This window comes from Larimichthys crocea, chromosome VI (assembly GCF_000972845.2).
Source record: "Larimichthys crocea isolate SSNF chromosome VI, L_crocea_2.0, whole genome shotgun sequence".
Classification (NCBI taxonomy): domain Eukaryota; kingdom Metazoa; phylum Chordata; class Actinopteri; family Sciaenidae; genus Larimichthys; species Larimichthys crocea.
In genome coordinates, this window is record NC_040016.1 from 26,579,504 (window position 1) to 26,600,431 (window position 20,928).

The 20,928-nt window shown below is 46.3% G+C and overlaps 2 protein-coding genes across 2 annotated transcripts; both read left to right on the forward strand.

Moving 5' to 3' along the window:
- The first annotated feature begins 11,678 nt into the window (after window positions 1-11,678).
- On the forward strand, window positions 11,679-15,421 carry manf (mesencephalic astrocyte-derived neurotrophic factor). The gene is made up of 4 exons (XM_027278956.1): window positions 11,679-12,096; window positions 13,382-13,509; window positions 13,596-13,737; window positions 13,999-15,421. The coding sequence occupies exons 1-4, from the start codon at window positions 11,694-11,696 to the stop codon at window positions 14,181-14,183; spliced, it is 858 nt and encodes a 285-aa protein (XP_027134757.1). The 5' UTR covers window positions 11,679-11,693; the 3' UTR covers window positions 14,184-15,421.
- Window positions 15,422-16,813: 1,392 nt separating this feature from the next.
- Window positions 16,814-20,180, forward strand: rbm15b (RNA binding motif protein 15B). Its single transcript, XM_027279490.1, has 2 exons — window positions 16,814-16,957; window positions 17,040-20,180. The coding sequence occupies exons 1-2, from the start codon at window positions 16,814-16,816 to the stop codon at window positions 19,350-19,352; spliced, it is 2,457 nt and encodes an 818-aa protein (XP_027135291.1). The 3' UTR covers window positions 19,353-20,180.
- The last annotated feature ends 748 nt before the right edge of the window (window positions 20,181-20,928 follow it).

Genomic DNA, 20,928 nt, shown 5'->3' on the forward strand with positions numbered 1-20,928 from the left:
ACAGATTAAAACACTGACGGGGTCAAGACGGACGGACTTAGTAGGAAGGCAATTTCATCTCGCCACCATGCATTTTATAAAATGTTTTAATTTCAACATATTCAGATATTTATGTCAAACATTTTATAAATGTAATAATAAATGTACTAGTACTTTCCATGGACTCTGAGACATTCCCATGACATTCTGTCTTTACACGACCCGAAGTCTCCATCAACACACACACACACACACACACACCCACCACACACACCACTGCGAGCTGCCCGCCTGAGATGAAAGTGCCTCTTAGAATAAGAGCTTAGAGGCTCACACACAACACACAACACAGCCAGGTGTGTGTGTGCCTGTGTGTGTGTGCTTTGTTGTTGTGTGTGTCTCTCTTCGTATGCAGAGTGTCTGTGTGGTATCTTTACATGTCCTGGGCAAGTCAGTGTCATTGTTTGTGTGTGTTAAAGTGTGTGCTGTGTGAAGTTGATGTATGCACATTGACAGCCCTCGCCTCGTCTGCTGCCTCCCCTTCAAACACCCACACTTTATACACACCACACTTATACAACACCCCTTTCTACACACACACTGTATACACCACACACTTATACCACACCACACTTTATACACACAACACTTTATACACACACACTTCCTCTCTCTGGACTGACGTCAGGGAGGCTAGTATTACATGGGACCGCAGCCTCTCGTCTGTTTTAACAAACCTTCAAGCCGCCTGTTCATACGCGGACTCGACCCGCTTGGAGATAATTATACCTGGAACGTCCACGTCTGCACACCAGCTAACAGCAGCGGGGAGGAACAGGAAATCCGCTGTGCCTCCATGTGATCGTGTTTCATCCTTCAGTATTAGACCACCATGCCAGCAGCATGTTTTATTTTGGCACACACCCACAGCAGAACAGCATCCATGATCACGGTTTCTTATCACGTCAGCACGTATGTTGATGATCTGATATATTTAAACTGATGTGTGTCCACTGTGGGTTGGTCTTGGTCGCACCAGTTCGTATTCACTGGCGGCTACATTATACTGTTCCGGGTCATTTCACTTCAGTCAGGAAACCTTCTATGAGCACGGACTGAACTACTCACACTCCTGCTCTAATTCTTTGTACGTCTCCCCATATGATGTGAAAGTCTTATGTTGCTGTTGTTTTGTATGAGTTTCCCCCAAAAACAAAACTGTTCCCCGTCCTGTATGAAACCAGAAGTTTCACGTGCTCAGCTGCATGAGTTATTAGCAACACAGCCCCCAGAGTTTCATCCTTCTTCCACAAATAAAGAGATTTTATTCTTAAGATGGAGCAGTCAGCAAAGCAGGACTGCACATTATTACTGCTAACAGCAATAAAATATAAAACAGACCCATTAACTCATAAATCACCGGTCAGTGACATTTAGAAGTCAATGCAAATCAATAATGAGAGACTGAGCGGTGCCTTCAGTTAAAGACACAGGAACATGAAAATAGAAAATACTTTCTGAATTTTTGTTTTTTTTTTTTTTCTGGAACAACCACAAAAGGGACATGGTTAAATACCACACACACCACCACACCCAACACACACACACACACACACACACCCAGCTTATTTTCTGACGCTCGGCAGGGATGGAGTGCTTGGCCCTGACTGACGCTTGCTTTGTTCATCCACCGGCCCTTCTGCCTGTAAATGCAATCCAATCAATCACAAACTCTGGAGGCCAAGGACAACACCAACACACCCACACACACACACACTGTGGAGGACATTGCCACACACTACACAAATACACTACAGTCCCAGAGGGGCCGATGCTCCAGAGGTTCTGACAAGGCAATCACAAAGACCTTATCCATCATGACTTGGACAGAAAGGGCAGGCAGGAGGTGGAGGAGGTCGGAGGAGGAGGTGGACGGATAGGATAGTGGTCTCGTTGCAATTAAAAGAAGCGAAGGAGGATGATGGGGTGTGTGTGGGATGTTAGTGTGATCGACACTTCCCTCCTGTTCTGGCCTTCACGGTGTGCACACCGTAGGCCGAAAACCAGGAAACGAACTGTCAGAGGGGGTTCAACTGTACGTGACAATTTACTTTGATATACAAAGATGAAGAAGAGGAGCAGAGACGAGAGGAGAGAAGAGATGACAGAGACAAGAGAGAGAGAGACGGAGAGAGAGGAAGAGCGGACAAGGGAGACAGGAGACGGAGGGGAGAAGCAGGAGAGGCGGGAGAGAGAAGAACAGGAGAGAGGAGACAGACAGCAGACGAGGGAGAGAGCCCGAGGGAGAGAAAGCAGAGCGAAGAGAGAGACAACTCTTCTAAATATCATCAGGTGCCAAATACCATTCACATCCTGAGCACAGGAACAACAACCAGGACATGAAGCACTGAGCTGCAGACTGAAAATCTCACCACCTTTGTTGGGTTGGTCAGTACTCGAGTTGAGGGGGGAGGATGGGGGGGGAGGCCAAACTTTTCCCCCCCTGTGGGGATAATCGGTCAAAATCATCCCTCTTCTAAAATGGTCATCCCTTTTATGCAGCGTTTGTTCCAAAGTGCGAGGCGCGAACTCCTTGGGGGGCGCCAGAGGGACTGCAGGGGAGGCGCGGCGGGGGAAAAAAATATAAAATATATCTTAAACGATTGTGTATCTTCACTGTGCGATGAAAACATCGGAGCTAGCCCCCAAGAGTAGCAACAAAATCCACAAAACGGACACACAGTAGTCCACGCGAACGAAAGAAACGCTGCTAATTGTCTTCCTGGCTAATGTCTTGCTAAGTCTCCTGCTAATGTCTCCTGCTAATGTCTCGCTAATTGTCTTGCTTTAGTTTTTGAATTCCCAGTCACGAACGCTCCTGGTTGTTACATAAAGAAAAACCGGCTTTGACAGTGAAGTGTGACCCTTGCTGCGATCATACTACCTTTGGGTTTTACTTCATTCTGGGTCTAATTGTGTGGGTTCAAAAGTGAAGTGGGCCCGTGTACTAATACGATCTCCTGACTTCTGATTGGTCGACAGGTGACAAGTGTCAATCATCCCACACTTTTGCCTTAGGCGGAGATGCTACCTGCTGCTTCATATTATTTAATACCGCATTGTTTCAAAATTCGACGCTCGTTTAAAAACTCGAAGTCTTCTTCCTCCTCCTTAAATTGTGTTTTTATTAGTGAAGAAAGATGTGTTTTTTTAACAAAAATGTGTTTTTTAAATGTATTTAAATTATTTGAAAACACACAAAGATGTTAAAAAAACATACAAAAGTTGTGTTTAAAAATATTTGAGCACCTTCACAAATAAAGATATTTAAAAAGTTTTGACAAATTGTTTAAAACAAGATGTGAATGACATGAGGTCCATAGTTAACGTGTTATTGTTTCTTTCCGATAAATCGTATGGTTTGTGCAGTGCCATGCACTGAGAATGCAAGCTATGAGATCAGTGTGATTTATGGATTTGCCATGTCTAGCAAGTCACATCCTAAAATTGACTAGAATGAGGAATTCATCTAAGAAATACAAAATTTCTTGGGGGAGGACCCCCCAGACCCCCCTGCTGGAAATAACTTACATAAATGAAAATTATCACCATCCCCCCTGGTCTCATTTACCAACTCACTACTTGGTTGTCATGAAGTTCTGCAGGATCGTTCGTGGTCCCCTGACTTGTTCCTCTAGCGCTCCGTGAGGTTGATCGTTTGTCAAGTTTCCATCCAAACCGTGCTGCAACAAAACAGGCCTTCTTCCAGAGCGTGATGTTCATTTAGTAATATGATGGATGGATGGACTGTTGCCACCCTTGTAGCTGCTGTTAGCTTTTCAGTTTGTAGCCGGGCAGCCCAGAACTGGGTGGAGTGTACCACGGAGGAGTTCTAGAAAAAACCAAAGAAAAAAAGAACACGAAGAAGAAAAAACACGAAGAAGAAGAGGTTTCCGGTCCAGCAGTCGCAGCCTCTATGGACACTGATGGCAGGGAGGCAGGAGTGAAGAGGACGCCGGCGAGGAAGCTAAGAAGAGAAAAGGATGAGAGAGTGAGCGAGCAAGAAGCCGCCGGGACAATGAGTAAATGTGGGACTGATTTTAGTGGTTGGTTAGAGCTTGGTGAAAATAAAAGGCTGACAAGGACAGACGCCGAGCTGGGCTGACTGCTGCGTGACTAGGCAGTGGATCAGTGCTGCTGGGGCCCTGTGCTGATGTGATTGATTCAGAAAGTAATGTACCAGAAGCGCAACTACTCGCGTACACACTGGACCATAGTTACACAGTGGGATTACACTCGTGGAGAGACAACAAAACTGCATTTCATACTTAAGGTCACAAAGACTCAAGCCCTCTGTATATATTCACTACTTACACTTTTTTACTAGTGTTAACACTTTTAGAAAAGTAAATGATGGAAAATATAAGTGACACAAAACCAATTACCAAACTACATACATGAAATGAAAAGTAGCATTAAGGCTGAAACGGCTATATATTATAGTATTTATGTTGTGAGGCTATTTTTATTAATACCCGTATTGTTCCACTGCATAGGTGTGAACAGATTTCCGACACAATCACTGGCCCTCACACTGAGGTAATGAGTATATGCGTGCAATCTTTGGACCGATTGATTTTCAGCACTCTTAATAGGTCAATGGCAAATTTTTTCATGGGGGGAAATGGGCCCGGAAAGCTCAAACATTTATTATGCCTAATATAATGAGTCATTATGGAACACAGGCCGCTTGGTTTTATGCCGGCTCATCATGTGTTATATGATTCAGCTGCTGTAAAAGAGTAAGTGGAGTCAACGGTGCTGACACGTGTACAGGATACTCTCTGTGCTAAAGTTTAAAGTGGAGTACGGTACGTTTGTCAACTGTAAGTGGAGTACAGGTACGTTTCTGTGTGACCACACGTATGTAAAGGTGGAGTACAGGTACGTTTCTCTACTAGGGGTGTCTTGCTTTGCTCCACGAACGGGACGGTATCTTGTACACACGTTGTGAAAGGTGATACAGGTACGTTTCTGTGCTGACACACTACGATGTAAAGGTGGACGTACAGGTACGTTTCTGTGTCGAAACGTATGTGATTAAGGTGGGTGACAGGTGCGTTTCGTGCTGCACCGTATGTAAAGGTGGAGTACAGGTACGTTTCTGTGCTGACACACGGATGTAAAGGTGGAGTACAGGTCGTGTCTGTGCTTGAAACACCGTATGTAAAGGGGGAGACAGGTACGTGTCTGTGCTGACACGTATGTAAAGGTGGAGTAAGGTACGTTTTCTGTGCTGAAACACGAGGGAAAGGTGGAGTACAGGTACGCTGAAACACGAGGGAAAGGTGGAGTACAGGTACGGGGTCGGGGGGAACCAACGGAGGGGAAAGGTGGAGGGAAAGGGACGGGGAGGCGGAACAGACGGAGGGAAAAGGGGGAGGACAGGGAAGGGGCGGGGAGGACAAACGGAGGGAAAAGGGGGAGGAAGGGAAGGTGGGAGGGGAGGACAAGGAGGGAAGGGGGAGGAAAGGGAAGGGGCTGGGGAAAAAGGAGGGAAAGGGGGAGGAAAGGGACGGGGATGGGGGACACAGGGAGGGGGAAATGGGGGGACAGGGACGGGGCGGGGCGGAACAAGGAGGGAAAGGGGGGGTAGGAAGGGACGGGGAGGGGAGGAAACGGAGGGAAGGGGGAAGGACAGGGAAGGGGCAAAAAGGGGAGCAAGGACGCCGCCGCCGCAGACGCAGACCAAGCCGACGAAGCCCGAGCCGCCGGAAGACGAGACGAAGCAAACAGCCGCAGCTCCTCCCCCTCCCCCTCCGTCTCCTCCTCCTCCTCCTCCTCCTCCTTCCTCTCCTGCAGACAGCAGTGACATTCATCCACAGTTAAACTCGTCTCTCTCCAGGCTGGTTAGAAATCTCTTGTATTGTTCTGACTCGACACCCTGCTGTGAAGCAGTCGCCTCCTACTCCTTCCTGTTCCCCCTAATAACCAACTCCTCCTCCTGTTCCTCCTCCTCCCGTTTCCCCTGCTCCTCAACATTTTCTGATAATAGTGTATTCCTCACTGCCCGTCTCCGTCTCTTCCCTTTGGTCAAATGTCATCCCTCGTTTGCTGCATATTTTCCCATGGAGGACGATGCTGAAGCCTCCGTGCTAAAGATCCTCATACAGCAGCATGATTAAAACTGTATCTTGTTCTGGTGTAGCACCTCCACCTGCATGGAGGGGCTTGAGTTTGTTTCCTATATTCTAACTATGTTGAGCCTTTATGGCATAGTGATTTTAAACCAAAGCAACTTAGGAGAATCCGTCTTGCCAGGCTTCAAGCAGCGCGCTCACAGTGGTTACAGGTGGATCCGTGTCCTCTGTGGATCTACCAACAGCTACTGCATGAGCTACAGATGTGGGGTAACAATGTTCTCTCGACTTCTCTCCATGTTCTTCAGCCAGCTGATCTTTGACTCCATGGTTTGTTGATCCGAATGGTTGACGTTCATCAGTCCGAGTACTGTTCTTCTTCTGCGACCTCTTCTTCACTTCCTGCCTCCTATGCTGACTTCTAATTTCCCCCCTTGTCTTATTCATCCACCTCTTTTCTGTCTTCTCACTTCAGTCCTCCCTCATCTGTTCCTCCCTCCCTCATCACCTTCTCCATCAATCCCCTGCCCTGCACTGCAGACAGCTGTGATATTTAGTGAGCATTCATTAGCATCCACAGTAAACCCATCGCTCTTCAGGGCTTGTTAGAAATCTGTTGTATTGTTCAGCTTGTGCACCACGCTGTCAAGCAACTCGTTTCTCTGCTTGAGGCAGCGTTTCAGAGGGAAGCATCTTGAAAGGAGTTCTTGATTCGGGAAAATGTCTCTCACTGTCTCACCCTCTCTGACCCGTTCACAAATATGCATCTTCTTTTACGACCAGGTGCGATCTCCAATAAGGGAACAGCGATGAGTTTATGTCGCCATTTCGTTTCCTTCCTGAAATCTAAAATTCCTGGCTGCTAACATCCAGAGGAGGGACGCGAGGGGCTGATCGCTTGTCTTGATATCTTCTTCAGGGTGCTCAGAGCAATAATCCTAACGAGGAGCAGTGAGTGATGAGCTTGTTGCTGTGGGGTTCGCCTCTCAGGCCATATATAAAGGCTGCAAAAATGGGAACATATGTGTATGTCTTTATTCACCTGGTATGTTTGAAAGCACAAAATATTCCTCCAGTATTCCTCTGTCATATTGATATTTTGGTAAACCAGCAGCACATTTCTCTGGGGGGAGCTATAAAGTAAAAAAAGTAGCTTCAATCATCAGCACTGACAAAGTCTGCAACTCTACCTGGTGGACGACCTTCTAAACTATCAGCAAGAGACACAAGAAAAATGATAATTCAGGTAAAAGCCAACCATAACATCTGTGCATGCTTCCACTATGAGAAGAAAACTCAATCAACATGACTTACTGTACATGGAGGGGTTGCTAGTGTCACACGCCCGTCCAACCTCTCTTAACAGGCTCCCCAAAGTAGATGTGAGACTGATACAGTATGTCACTACAGTTATTACATTACTACATTATTGTGAAAGGAGGTGCAATATCCTGTTAGCTGAAGGGGTTCACATACGTTTGCGCCCATGAAATCTGAGTTATTTTAGTATTTTTCACAAACTTTTGAGCAGCACTGTAGGCGGTAACATTAATCTTTGTGGCCATGCTGAAAATGTAGCAAGATCTGGAGGATGAGCAGGAGGTGAAGGTGGAGGTGGAGGTGGAGGTGGAGGTGGAGAAGAGCATTATAAAAGCTGAGAAGATGAGAGAGAAAACCACTGCTTCTAAGATGCTGGTGTAGATTTCTGCTGTGCTGGAGAAAAGGACGATATGTTGAGATGTGGGGAAGATGCCTGAGGGGTCTATTGACATCTGTATCTGAGATATAAAGAGGTTTCTATCAGGCTCGCTCTGTCCATGGATTCTGTGTCCTGGTACATGTCATTCGATCTCAGCTGCATCTGTTACCAAAGCTCTCCATTTAAACTCAGAACATCTCAAAGCATTTAGATCTATTCTGGTCGTCTGGCGGCTTCACTATGAGATAAAAGGAGTTCAGAATGATGATAAAAGTTTGAAGTGCTTCACATCAGAGTTCTTCACTGGTCTACCTGAACCCTTGGACCCAGGACCGGTCAGGTTTGGGTCCTGTTCTATTACAGCATGTTTCAGGTCTGGTAAACCCCGAGTGGAGCAAAGAAGACCTGGCTGGGGATCAGACAGATAGTCATGATGGAAGTGTGTGTGAGAAGTAACATGTGTGGACACAAGGTGGCACCAAATGCCCACTGTGGTCTCAGAGATGACAGTAAAGTAATGCTAACGTTAGACATGATAATGTTTTTTAAACTGCGAAGCTGAACACTGCAGAATGTGGGCCGACATCGTCCTGATGAAATGAGACTCTCTACTCGGCAGCATGTCGCTGTAAACTAGTATATAAAGTTCAGCATCAATGGAGGCTTCACAAATGTCCATGGTACCATCCCATCATGGATGCTGGATTTTAAACTGTACGCTGATAACAAGCCGGATGGTCCGTCTCCTCTTTAGCCTGGTGTCTGTTTCTTTGCATGGTGGAGTCGTGGTGGAGTCGTGGTGGAGTCTGAGCTGCCATTTGTGGATGCAGAGATGAACTATCTTCACAGACGATGGTTGTTGAAGTGTTCCTCAGTCTGTGTTTGATGCTCTGCTGTCTGCAGGGCCTGAACATCACCGGCACACACGATTGGTTTTCAGCCCTGTCCCTTGTTCCAGAGCTTTCTTCTGATTGGCTGAATCTTTGAATGACGTGATGTAGATGATGAAATCCACAGATTCTTTGTCCTTTTATGTTGACAAACATTATTCTGAACATTTCATGTCATTTCAAAGCTACGTTCCACAAACATAAGCTCCAAACATCTGACTTTTATAAAAATGTATCTTTGTATTTGATTAGTAATACTGGATTCGCACCACCCGTTCACTGATATTCTATATTTATTAGATATTTTCATCTGGGTCATTCAGGGAGTGGAGTCTGGCATCCCTTACTCCTCCCATTGATTTGAGCTTCCTAATGGATTTCATTGGACCTCCCGTGATTCCACATTAATATTTCATCAGCCCTCCATTTCCCGACTACATCACTGTAAAACCCTCAGCAGCAGCACCACCACCACCACCACCGCTGCTAACGCTGCTGTCAGATTACTGCAAACAGGCGAGAGGAGGCTGCGTGTGCTGGTTGGAGTCAGCTGTAAAAGGAAAGGAAGGCAAAGATGAAGACGACGTAATGAAAGAAAGACGGGCAGATAGTTTCCATAATCAAAGGCCACACGCTGGGGAAACTCTGAATCACCTGCAGAGCAACTAATGAGTTGAATTTAGTCTATTGACTTCTACTGCAGCTGCTTTTAGAAACTTTAATATCACAAGAATGCAGTCGGTCCAAAATATTTAGAGAAATTCTGAGATCACTGATAATATTCAGGCGACAGGTCCTGCATGTTTTCTTAAGGTCCGCTGTGTCAGCTTCACAGAATATGGTAGAAATGCATTTTAATCTTCATGACTCTGTTTTTAAATCAGAAACATTCTGTTTTTGTTTCCTCAGTGAAAAACAGTTTGATACAAACCAGACCGCTCTTACTGTTGTTTGTTTTCTCTATTAAGAAATCTGATTTCATGATGCAGGTCAGGCCAAACTGTTACAGGCAAGTTTTTGAGCCAATAACGTAATACCATGGTTGGTTATTACGTTATTGGCGTAGCATTAAACTAATCGTTATCCGATAATGTAATGATACATAAACAGGAATGCATTTTTTGGAAGTCAAAGATTATTTTGCAGTTTGTTCATCAAACAGAGATTTAGTGGCTGGCATAGTCGTCATATTCATTCATCAGCACTCTCTATCATTTATTATGGTTGTAAGAGACAACTTGAGAATTATTTGTTGTACAAAATCTTTATGTATAATTTAGTTTATTTGCTTAGATATGTAAATTCATAATTTGATGTATGGAGGAATATTATCTAATTCATCACTGTGCAGTGTGTATGGTAGTTAGATCACTTAGTGGAAAGAGAACATGGACTGTGAATGGACTGTATTCATATCATTCCTTTCTAGTCTTCCGACCACTCAAAGCTCTTTACAGTACATATCTCATTCACACATTCACACACATTCATACACTGATGGCATTGGCTGCCATGCAAGGTGCCAACTGCTCATCAGACGGGGATCGAACCACCGATCATCTGACTAGTGGACGACCCACTCTACCTACCTTGGCATGTTACTACATTTTTGGCTTTATTACATTCAAAATTACCAAAATGATTACGTTATCGTCAGGTATTACATTATTGGATGTTATTACATTATTGGTTGCTACACAATAACAATAACAGAAACCTCTCTCTGCAGTTCGAGTAAACAGGAGTCTTACATTTATAAAAGTAAACACTTACAGTAGTTTACTGTATTTTGTAATCTCTGTAATCTTATTAGTTTTACATGAAACATGAGCTCAGGTGTACCTGCAGCATGATGTGTTTCCTGTTTTTTCTTTGCCTGCATTGCCCCCTTGTGTTCACACGTGCTCTGTGCTGAGGTCAGTTATAAACTGTGAGAAAATACATGGGAGTGGACACAATAACGTGAACAGTGGTGCAGGATAATGCAATCACTGAAACTCTATAAACCACATTACACCACCTGTCCGACAGCGTTAACAATAAATCTACTTCTCTGATATAAAATGACGTCTGATGGACGTGTGGGCCATACCTCCATACAGTTTCAGGAAATGTAGTTAAATATGCCATTCTTTCAAGTTTATTTTTTCAACTGTACATTGCAGATTTACTTACTGTTTGTTAAAAGTACCTTTAGTGCACAGTTTACAACGTAGAACTCCATAAGCCCATGAAAGTCTAGAGCAACATTATGCTCCTATGCAAAATGTAGAAATCACAGCCTGATTGTGGTGCTACAGGAAAACAATTACAAATCATTCACTTTACTACAAATATACAATATTAAATAAAACAAAAATAAATATATATATGAAAATAAAGTTGCTGAAATAAAAAGTAATGACAAAATAAAAAGTACAAATTACACTTACAACAACACTGATCTATAGCAGGTGGGAAGTTTATAACAACAAAATGGAAATTAAAATAAATGAACTTATCAGTAAAAAAAAAAAAATTGAGTCAGGTGGACGGTGGAGGCTGTCCACCAGGAGAGGGCGGTGTTTTTATTTTATTGTATGAAAGGTGCTATAAAAAAAAAAAAAGTCTGATTGATTGATACATGTAAATCAGTCAGCACTAAATTAAAGGTACATGCAGTAAAATGAAGAGCCGCTTGGGAGTCGAAAGAGCCAACTCTTCTTGATGAGCTGAGTCAAATGATCCGACTCCCTAAAAAGAACCGAACTTCCCATCACTAGAGCTGAGTCAAATGATCCGACTCCCGAAAAAGAACCGAACTTACCATCACTGGAGCTGAGTCAAGTGATCCGACTCCCGAAAAAGAACCGAACTTCCCATCACTAGAGCTGAGTCAAGTGATCCGACTCCCGAAAAAGAACCGAGCTTCCCATCACTAGAGCTGAGTCAAGTGATCCGACTCCCGAAAAAGAACCGAACTTCCCATCACCAGAGCTGAGTCAAATGATCCGACTCCCGAAAAAGAACCGAACTTCCCATCACGGGGCGGATGTGGTCCAATCAGACGGCGCCAACTGGACGTTGTTCCCGGGATGTTCCGTCTTCGTCCAATCAGAAGAGAATGCGTGGAGGCCTACAGGAAGTGCCGCGCCTCTTGGCCAATCAGACGCGCCGGCGTCACCCTTCACGCGGTGGAACCGGAAAGCCCGCAGAACCGGGAACGCTCACTTCTACCGGCGTCTGCGCGTGAAGCGACCCAGGACTCGCGCACGGAGCTCGGTGTCTGATTGTTTGTTAGCTGCGCTGTCTCGTGCCGAAATGTTGTGTCTCAGCGGGCTGTCGGTGGCCCTCGCGCTCGCTCTCGTGCCCGGTCCCGGTGCCGCGCTGAAGGACGGAGAGTGTGAAGGTAAGCTCACCTGGCGGCGTTAGCTGGCGGCTAACGGCAGCAACTTTTCAGACCTCCAGGAGCTGCAATGTTGCTCCCATTGGTCACACAGGGCAACGAGCAACCACAGCGGATCCGGTCCACAGAAGTTCGACTGAACGAACCGTTCATGTACAGCCCAGCGTTACGTCATCATAATTATAATGACGCTAATTACAGTAACTTTAACTTCACGGTGACGTCTATGAAGTCTGAAATTTCAAATTAAAAGCATCAATCTGACGCTTTTAGTTTGAAACTAGCTAGTTCGGTTCTTGTTTCAAGTCTGAAATTTCAAAATAAAAGCATCAGATCGATGCTTTTAGTTTGAAATTAGCTAGTTCTTGTTTCAAGTCTGAAATTTCAAATTAAAAGCATCAGTCTGACGCGCTCACAAAGTCCAGAGACTGTGTGAAACACTGACTGTAAAAGTTATGAATCGTTTATTTACGTGAGAATAAATTATTCTTAATAACGTGGCCTGGCTGGTTGATATCAAGGCCGCTCTGCTGACTGGTACGCCGAGCACGAGCTTCGACTTTTAACAACACACTAAGTGTTAATTTAAAAAATATTCATGTTTCATGAATGGACGACCTAAATCTGAACTTAAAGGTCCGGTGTTGTTCCTTTCAGAATAAGGCAGGCGTGGTACACAAGGTGAGGAGATCACAGCGCTACGCCAAACCTAAATCCTACACACGGACCTTTAAACACACTTCATTATTATTATTACTATTAGTAGTATTGTTATATATTAAACATGTTTAAGTCTAACAGGATGTTATTTCTCACTTCGCCGTCTCACTTTTTTGGCCTTTTCAAGCTTTATTTTGACAGAGCTGAAGAGTGACAGGAAGGTTGATGTCTTGTAACCTTTGCAGCAGTTCTTCGTCTTGAACGCTCCTTCTGTAACTGAAACCATGAAGGGAAACACTGGGCCGAGACATTTGTACATGTGAGCTGATGGAAGCAGCGACCGTTAAAAAAACCTTTTGGTAACTGCATCAGCTCTCGATGTTTGAATTTAAAGACCAGGTCATAAAGTGAGCAGGAGCTCCGCTAAGAGGAATCGTTTGTGTTCAGGACACCTGTCCGGTTATTTCTGTCCAGGGCTGGTTTCAGGTGTGGGTTTGTCGTCAGTGGCGACCACAGAAGCTTTGTTGTCTTGAACCATGCATGTCGCTGTGTTGTCGCCGTCATGTCTGAGGTCCAGCTTTGTTGAGATCAGCCTCTGTAAGCGTGTCCGTCCGTCTCTTTGTTTCAGTGTGCGTGAGCTTCCTTGGGAAGTTTTACCAGACGCTACAGGACAACAACGTGAACTTCAACAGCGCAGACATCGAGAAGGCCATCGTGAAGAGCTGCAGAGATGCTAAAGGCAAAGAAAACCGCTTTGTAAGTCCAGAACATCAACAGCCACAGTGTGAACAGCAGAAACAGAATCAGGTGTCTCACATTAAATTAAATCCATGTTCTCTTAGTGTTACTACATCGGAGCAACAAGTGACGCCGCCACCAAGATAATCAACGAGGTGTCCAAGCCGCTCAGCTACCACGTCCCCGTGGACAAGATCTGCGAGAAACTCAAGAAGAAGGACAGTCAGATCTGTGAACTGAAATACGGTAAGGAGACGTTCTCTAACCTGGACGTAGTCTCTGAGACGTCCCTGCAGACTGTCTAAAACCTGGACGTAGTCTCTGTGACGTCCGCACAGACTGTCTAAGACCTGGACGTAGTCTCCGTGACGTCCGCACAGCGGATCTTGACCCGTTTGGAGGCAGTAGTCTCACCTTCTCGTCCAGACATTTGATTTCTGGTTTTCCCGTCAGCTCTTTGTTGTTGATTGCTCTTCATCTGTGTCCTTTCTTCTGTGTCCCGTGTAGACAAACAGCTGGACCTGACCACCGTGGACCTGAAAAAGCTTAAAGTGAAAGACCTGAAGAAGATTCTGGAGGAGTGGGGCGAGTCCTGCAAAGGCTGCGCCGAGAAGTCCGACTTCATCCGCAAAATCACAGAGCTAATGCCCAAGTACGCCCCTGCAGCCGCAAGGGCACGGACAGATCTGTAACGAGGGACAAAGACAAAACACAGCCACACCTTTGGACTCTGGAGAGGAGGAGGAAGAAGAGGAGGAGGAAGATGAGGAGGAGGAAGATGAGGAGGAGGAGGAGGAGTTTGTCTTTTGGGTTTTGGGGGTGTACACTCATCTGGTAATCTGACACTGATTCAGAAGTATAGATCTGTAGTTTAGTCCTGTGCTATACTTTTAAATCATGTGAGGTCAGTTTTTGTGTTGGGGGTTCATAGCACAGGAGCTCTGATTCACGGGACATTCGAACACTGGGAGTGAATACACTTCACAGTACGCTGGCTAGATGACTGACATTCGTAGTAGTCCGTCGTTGCGCTGTAACGGAGCAGCAGTGTGACTCTTCTGTCCTCGAGCAGACTCCGGCGACGTCTTAAAGCCGAGCTGCTAAAGGGAAGTTGTCATGTTTCATTTCCTGTAGCGTCCCCCCAAATTTTAGCCCGATATCCACGACACGGAGCGGAGGAGGACGAGTGACCGTGCATCAACATGGAGCCCACACGTTAAGACTTAAAACTACACTGACATGTCCACACGTACGTTAAAGTTAATCTGATTTATTGTTCGTTTATTCAAATCCTGTGGTTATCTTCCAGACTTTAGTTTTTACTTTGACGTTTCCTCTTTTTGTTACTGATTAACCTGCAGGAAGAGAATCTGTGTTATCAGCTGGACGTTCAAACGAAGAGCAAAGGATGATCACAGCAACCAAAATAAAAACGTGTCGGCGTACGAGTGTCGTATTAAGACTGGAAGAACGTGAAGCCGTCTTTAAAGGCTCGGTTTAATCCTTTAGTTTAAATTCACAGTAAACCAAGTCGGCCGTGTTCCAGCCCAGAGTCACTCAAACGAACTGTACACTTATTAAAAGAAAGTGAAATTAATTATTTGTTTTTGTTCTCATTCATCACACGGGGGTTAAACAGGAAGTTCACCAGTCGTCCTCCTGTCAGAAGTGTTTAAGATATTTATTGAGTTTCTAATAAGTGATTTTATTGTTTCCTGGCTTTGTTTGGGGATCGGTTTCTGTCGTGATGCTGTACCTGTGCCGGGATCACCTGCAGTGTCATCCAATCAGGAGCTGGAGAAGTTTTGAAATAAAAAAGGGTTACTTATTTCTTCTTCTTTGATATTTTATTGATGTTTGATGTAAACAAACACAGACGTTTGTTACAGCTGTGCTATTCTACTTTTTCATTAAAACAAAAAGTTCCCGTGGAGCAGACGATGATGTGATTTCATTTAAACTTAAACGTTCTCAGATTTTATTTGAACATTTCAGGTTTCAAATCCTGGAAGCTGTCGGCAGTAAAGTACAGAAACTGAATGTTTTATTATGATATGAGATGATAGTTTGATGTATGAACCCGGCAATGTGCTGATCATTACACAGCATTGATGATATGAGAGCAATGTGCCATAAAAACTATTCCAGAAGTATAAAGTCATCAGTGGTTTCAAGTATTTGAAGTACTTCACTTGGTTATTTCCATTTTCTCCGACTCCTCGTCATGTTTGTTGACATCGTCTCGAGATTTTTATTTAAATAACTTCATAACTTGAAGGTTGAAGAAGCGAACTTATCCAATGTTTTACAAAAGAGTAAAAAACACAAAGCACAGATCTGTGTAATTCATCGACAGCCTGCGTGCCATCAGCCACAGGCTGATCAAATAAAAGCAGAGTCTGGTTTCTCAAATCATCCTGTTCCTCTGACACTGATGTTTACTGCAGAGATTTAATATACTGTTACTTTAATTCATCATGTCGTCATCTCAGCATTTGATAGAATGTCTTATTGTCACTATACGCATGTACCATGAGTTTAAAAGCCAGCTCCAATAACAGTGAAAAAATATGAACATATTAAATATCTTATTTCAAGATAATAAAATTAACTCATTAGAAGAAAACATCCATCCATTATTTATTTCTGTCATTATTAGTTGGTTTGTATGTCAAAACTTTGAAGGAAAGACAAGAAATAAAGTTTAAAAAATTGACATTTAAAATTATTAAAATCCAAAAATTAAAACGTGACTTTTCTATTTTGTTTATAAAAAGAATAGATTGTGTTCTGTAATGAGCGAATTAAATAAAAAAATAAAATCAATCTAAAAAAATCAATCTAAAAACAATAAATCAATCAAAATAAACAAAAAATAAATCAATCTAAAAAACAAAATAAATCAATCTAAAAAATAAAAATAAATCAATCAAAAAAACAAAAAATAAAGTCAATCTAAAATAAACAAAAAATAAATCAAAAAAAACAAAAAATAAATAAATAAATCTAAAAAAAATAAAAACTTTGTTATTAAAGAATTCAGAGCAGAGCGTGAACGTCATGACGCACCGCTGACGTCACGCGGCCCCGCCCTCGGGGGGAAGGCGCACATTCCTATTGTCCAAGATGGCGGCGTAGTGCCGACATGTTTTTCTGTTGTCCTGCTCTCTCTCTCTCTCGGTTTCCGGTGCTCTCTCGGTTTCCGGTGCTCTCTCGGTTTCCGGTGCTCGGTCGTTACCGGAGCTGTCCTCGGCCGCGCTGCGTTTGATACCACCCCCGGATTCCCGCTGCAGGACCGAAGAGTTTCCGCTCCATCCCGAGGATGAAGCGGCAGGCCGGGAGGGAGCCGAGCCCGTCCAGGGCCGCCGCCAAGCGGGTCCGGGACCGGGAGCGGGAGAGCGCGCGGAGAGACGAGCTGCCGCCGCCGCCGCTGGCTCTGCTGCTGGCGGAGAGCCGGACGCCGGAAGCCGGAGCAGGGAGCGGGAGAAGCCGCGGCTCCGGGAGGAGCGGGCGGCCGCCCTGGAGCTCCCACCACCGGCACGAGCTGAGCCTGCTCGGCCGCCCCGCCGCTCCGGACCACGGCGGCGGCGGCGACGGCGGCGGCGGCGGAGCTTCCCGCCGCCAGGCCGGGCACCCTGGAGTACAAGACGCTGCTCATCAGCAACCTGGGCTCGCAGGTGTCGGACGAGGACGTGGAGGACGCGCTGTTCCACGAGTTCAAGAAGTTCGGGGACGTCAGCGTCAAGCTGTCGCACACGCCGGAGCTGGGCCGGATCGCCTACGTGAACTTTCGGCACCCGGAGGACGCCAAGGAGGCCCGGCACGCCAAGTCGTCCCGGTTGGTTCTGGGTGAGCGACAGCTGAAGATCGAGCCCATGTACGTGAGGAGGCGGAGCGTGACGCCGCCGGACGTCGGGTACCTGCCCCTGCACGCCCCGTACCCCTACCGGCAGCGGTCCCTGTCCCCGCCGGGACCCGGCGTGAGCAACATCAGGGACCTCCGGGCCAGACACTACGCCCTGGAGACGCTGGGTCTCAGCAGGGAGAGGGAGAGGCTGCTGGACTACTACGGCATGCTGGATGAGCGGGGCCGGCCCTACGGCTTCCCCCCGATGCCCGTGGTGGAGGACCTGAAGCCGGAGGACGACCAGAGGGCGACCAGCAACCTCTTCATCGGGAACCTGGACGGTAACGTGACAGAAGCGGAGCTGAGGAGGGGCTTCGACAAGTACGGCATCATCGAGGACGTGGTGATCAAACGCCCGGCCCGCGGACAGGGTGGGGCGTACGCCTTCGTGAAGTTTCAGAACCTGGACATGGCCCACCGGGCCAAGGTGGCCATGCAGGGGCGGCTGATCGGCGGCAACCCGATAAAGATCGGCTACGGCAAGGCTAACCCCACCACGCGGCTCTGGGTTGGTGGTCTCGGGCCGGGGAACTCCCTCGCCGCCCTGGCCCGGGAGTTCGACCGCTTTGGGAGTATCAGGAACATCGACTACGTGAAGGGGGACAGCTTCGCTTACATCCAGTACGAGAGTTTGGACGCCGCCCAGGCCGCCTGCACCCAGATGAGGGGCTTCCCTCTGGGGGGCCCCGAGCGCCGCCTGAGGGTGGACTTCGCCAAGGTGGAGGAGAGCCCCTCACGGCCGTTTCCTCCCGGGTACCAGCCCCCCGTCGCACCCCCGTCACACTACGACCTCCTCGGGGAGACCTACAGCCGCCATCGCAGCCTGGAGCGAGAGCTGAGGGGAGCCAGGGAGCGCTCCTCGCCGCCCTCCCACAGCCTCCTGTCCCAGAGGGAGAGAGACCGGGCCCTGCTGGAGAGAGACTACACCACCAGCCCCACCCGCAGCCTGGAGAGGAGGGTGGGAGGGGTGGAAGCGTTTGGGAGGAGAGGAGCGAGGAGCCGCAGCAGGAGCAGGGAGCGCTGGCTGAAGGAGAGGGAGGAGAGGAGGAACAGGAGGAGGAGCAGGAGTCCGTCCACCGACAGGCTGACGGAGGAGAGGGAGAAGGAGAGGGAGAAGGAGAGGGGGCGGTCGAGGGTTCGAGGTGTGGGCGGAGCGGTCTCTCCCGATGCGAGCCCGGACCGCGCACGGGTTCGAGCTCCCGACTCCACCACGGAGCCAAGAGACCACTCCCCCGACAGCGGCGTCGCAGGCCGACACCCCAGCACCAACGAAGAAGACCCGCCGCTCAGCCGCCATCACAGCAAGAGGTCGTCCATCGAGCACGTCAACAACCACCACCATCGAAACAGCGAGGTCGCCGCCGCCGGCTCTCCCGCCGCCCACACGGACACGCACACCTCGTCCTCGCCCGGCACGCTGTCGGAGTTCGCCCAGGCGTCGCTCTCGAAAACGTGGCACGGCTTCTTCGCCCTGAAGAACAGCAGCTTCCCCACAGACCTGTACATGCTGGAGGGCGGCGCCGCCTTCTTCAACACGGTGATGAAGGACAGCCTGAAGCTGCAGAGCCAGAACCAGCCCAGCCAGCTGAAGATCGCCCAGAGGCTCCGCATGGACCAGACCCGGCTCGACGAGGTGTCGCGCCGCATTAAACTCGGGCGGCCCGACGGCTTCGCTATCCTGCTGGCTATCCAGGGCCCCGTCGACCGCCAGGCCCCCGCCCCTGAGCCCGGACTGCAGGTGCGCTTGCTTCGACACCTGGTCACCTACCTGAGGAACAAGGAAGCAGCCGGCGTGGTGAGCCTTCCCGCCGCTAAAGAGGGCGGTCCTGGGGCGATGCTGTACGCCTTCCCTCCGGGAGAGTTCTCACAACAGTACTTACAGGCTGCCAAAAGGACTGTGGGTAACCTTGACGAGGAGCACATGGTGATTGTGATCGTCAATGACACTAACTGATTATTACACTGAAGAGGACGGACGGCGTGCACGGACACGGAGCGAGCGGAGCGGAAACTACAAATACTTCCATGTTTTTAAAAAAAGGCATTTTATTGTTTTCTGAAACCCAAACGTACACTACATCCCTCTGACTGTCTCTGACGCTCAGCTGGTTGTTTCTGAAACACTTTGAAAGATCCAGTGTGTCGGATTTATGCGGCTCCGCTTCCAGAACCAGAACTCTGTTTTCATTAAAGTGTCTTCATGTTTTTGTTAGAACGAGACTTTTATATGGACGGACGTGTTTCCGCTCCACAAACTAAACACTAGCTCTAGATGGAGTGACACGAGGACGTCACCGCCGGACGCCGCTGAATCCTCCACACCGGACCTTGTTCCTTTATTTTTTTATTTTGGAGGGAGGATGTAAACGCCTGCCGCACACAGGCAGCACTGTTGCTTTTGTACTCTTTAAGCTGTAACATACGACACTAAATCCGAGGGGTTCGTTTAAACTCGCTCGTTTACTTTAATTGTTTCCTTTTATCGCAGATTTACCAAGTTGTTCTGTTGTGTCCACCGTACGTGGACCGGGAGGTTTTATACCAAGTGATTGTACTGTAAACTGAAAGGGGCAGTTTGTCTTCGCAGACTGTTGTTGACGTGTTTTTAATATTTTTGTTTGTTTTTGGTTAAAAACACCAGCCGCCACAGCCAATAGAGACAAAGTGAATTTCCTGACTCGTCCCTGTGACTGTATGTTTTATATAGCTAGTGTTTTATCAACTGAACCATTCCAGTTTCTTCTTTTACGGAAGACGATCAGAGCCCAAAAAAAAACCAACAGCGACTCAGTATTCTGATTTTGAAAAAATGTTGCACACAATTTTAATTCTGAGAATTTTTTGTTCTTTAATTTCTTTAAAAAAGAAAAACTCCTGAGTCCAAAATCTAAATTCTGAGGTTTTTTTTTTTAACCTCACAGTCAAATACATAAAAAAAAAAAAACTCAGAATTTTGATTTTTAAAGTCAGAATTTTGAGGGGGAAAAAGTCTGAATTTTGAGAAAAACTGTCAGAATATAGAAGAAAAAAGGTCAGAATTTTAAGGAAAAAAGTCAGAATTTTGAGAAAAAAAATGAAAGAAAAGTAGCTCAGTGGGTAGAGCATCCGCCCCATGTACAAAGACCCTGTGACTGTATGTTTATATAGCTGTGTTTTATCAACTGAACCATTCCAGTTTCTTCTTTTACGGAAGACGATCAGAGCCCAAAAAAAAAAAAAAACACAACAGCGACTCAGTTTCTGATTTTGAAAAAATGTTGCACACAATTTAATTTGAGAATTTTTGTTCTTTAATTTCTTTAAAAAAGAAAAATCCTGAGTCCAAAATCTAAATTCTGAGGTTTTTTTTTTTAACCTCACAGTCAATCATAACAAAAAAAAAAACTCAGATTTAGATTTTTGACTCAGATTTTTTCGTTTTAATTTTTTTTCTTTTTGATTTCTGTCAATTCTTCAAATTTAATTTTCTGCAGAATTTTAAAATTTCTGTTTTTTTTTTTTTGTTTTATTATAATTATTGTTTCACTTCA

Excerpts from the sequence above, each read along its gene's own strand:
- manf (XM_027278956.1), top strand. The coding sequence starts at position 11,694 with ATGATCCGACTCCCGAAAAAGAACCGAACTTCCCATCACGGGGCGGAT. Across the intron at positions 12,097-13,381 it reads GAAGGACGGAGAGTGTGAAG|TGTGCGTGAGCTTCCTTGGG; the intron begins GTAAGCTCACCT and ends TCTTTGTTTCAG. Across the intron at positions 13,510-13,595 it reads AAGGCAAAGAAAACCGCTTT|TGTTACTACATCGGAGCAAC; the intron begins GTAAGTCCAGAA and ends ATGTTCTCTTAG.
- rbm15b (XM_027279490.1), top strand. The coding sequence starts at position 16,814 with ATGAAGCGGCAGGCCGGGAGGGAGCCGAGCCCGTCCAGGGCCGCCGCC. Across the intron at positions 16,958-17,039 it reads CGGAGAGCCGGACGCCGGAA|GCCTGCTCGGCCGCCCCGCC; the intron begins GCCGGAGCAGGG and ends GGCACGAGCTGA.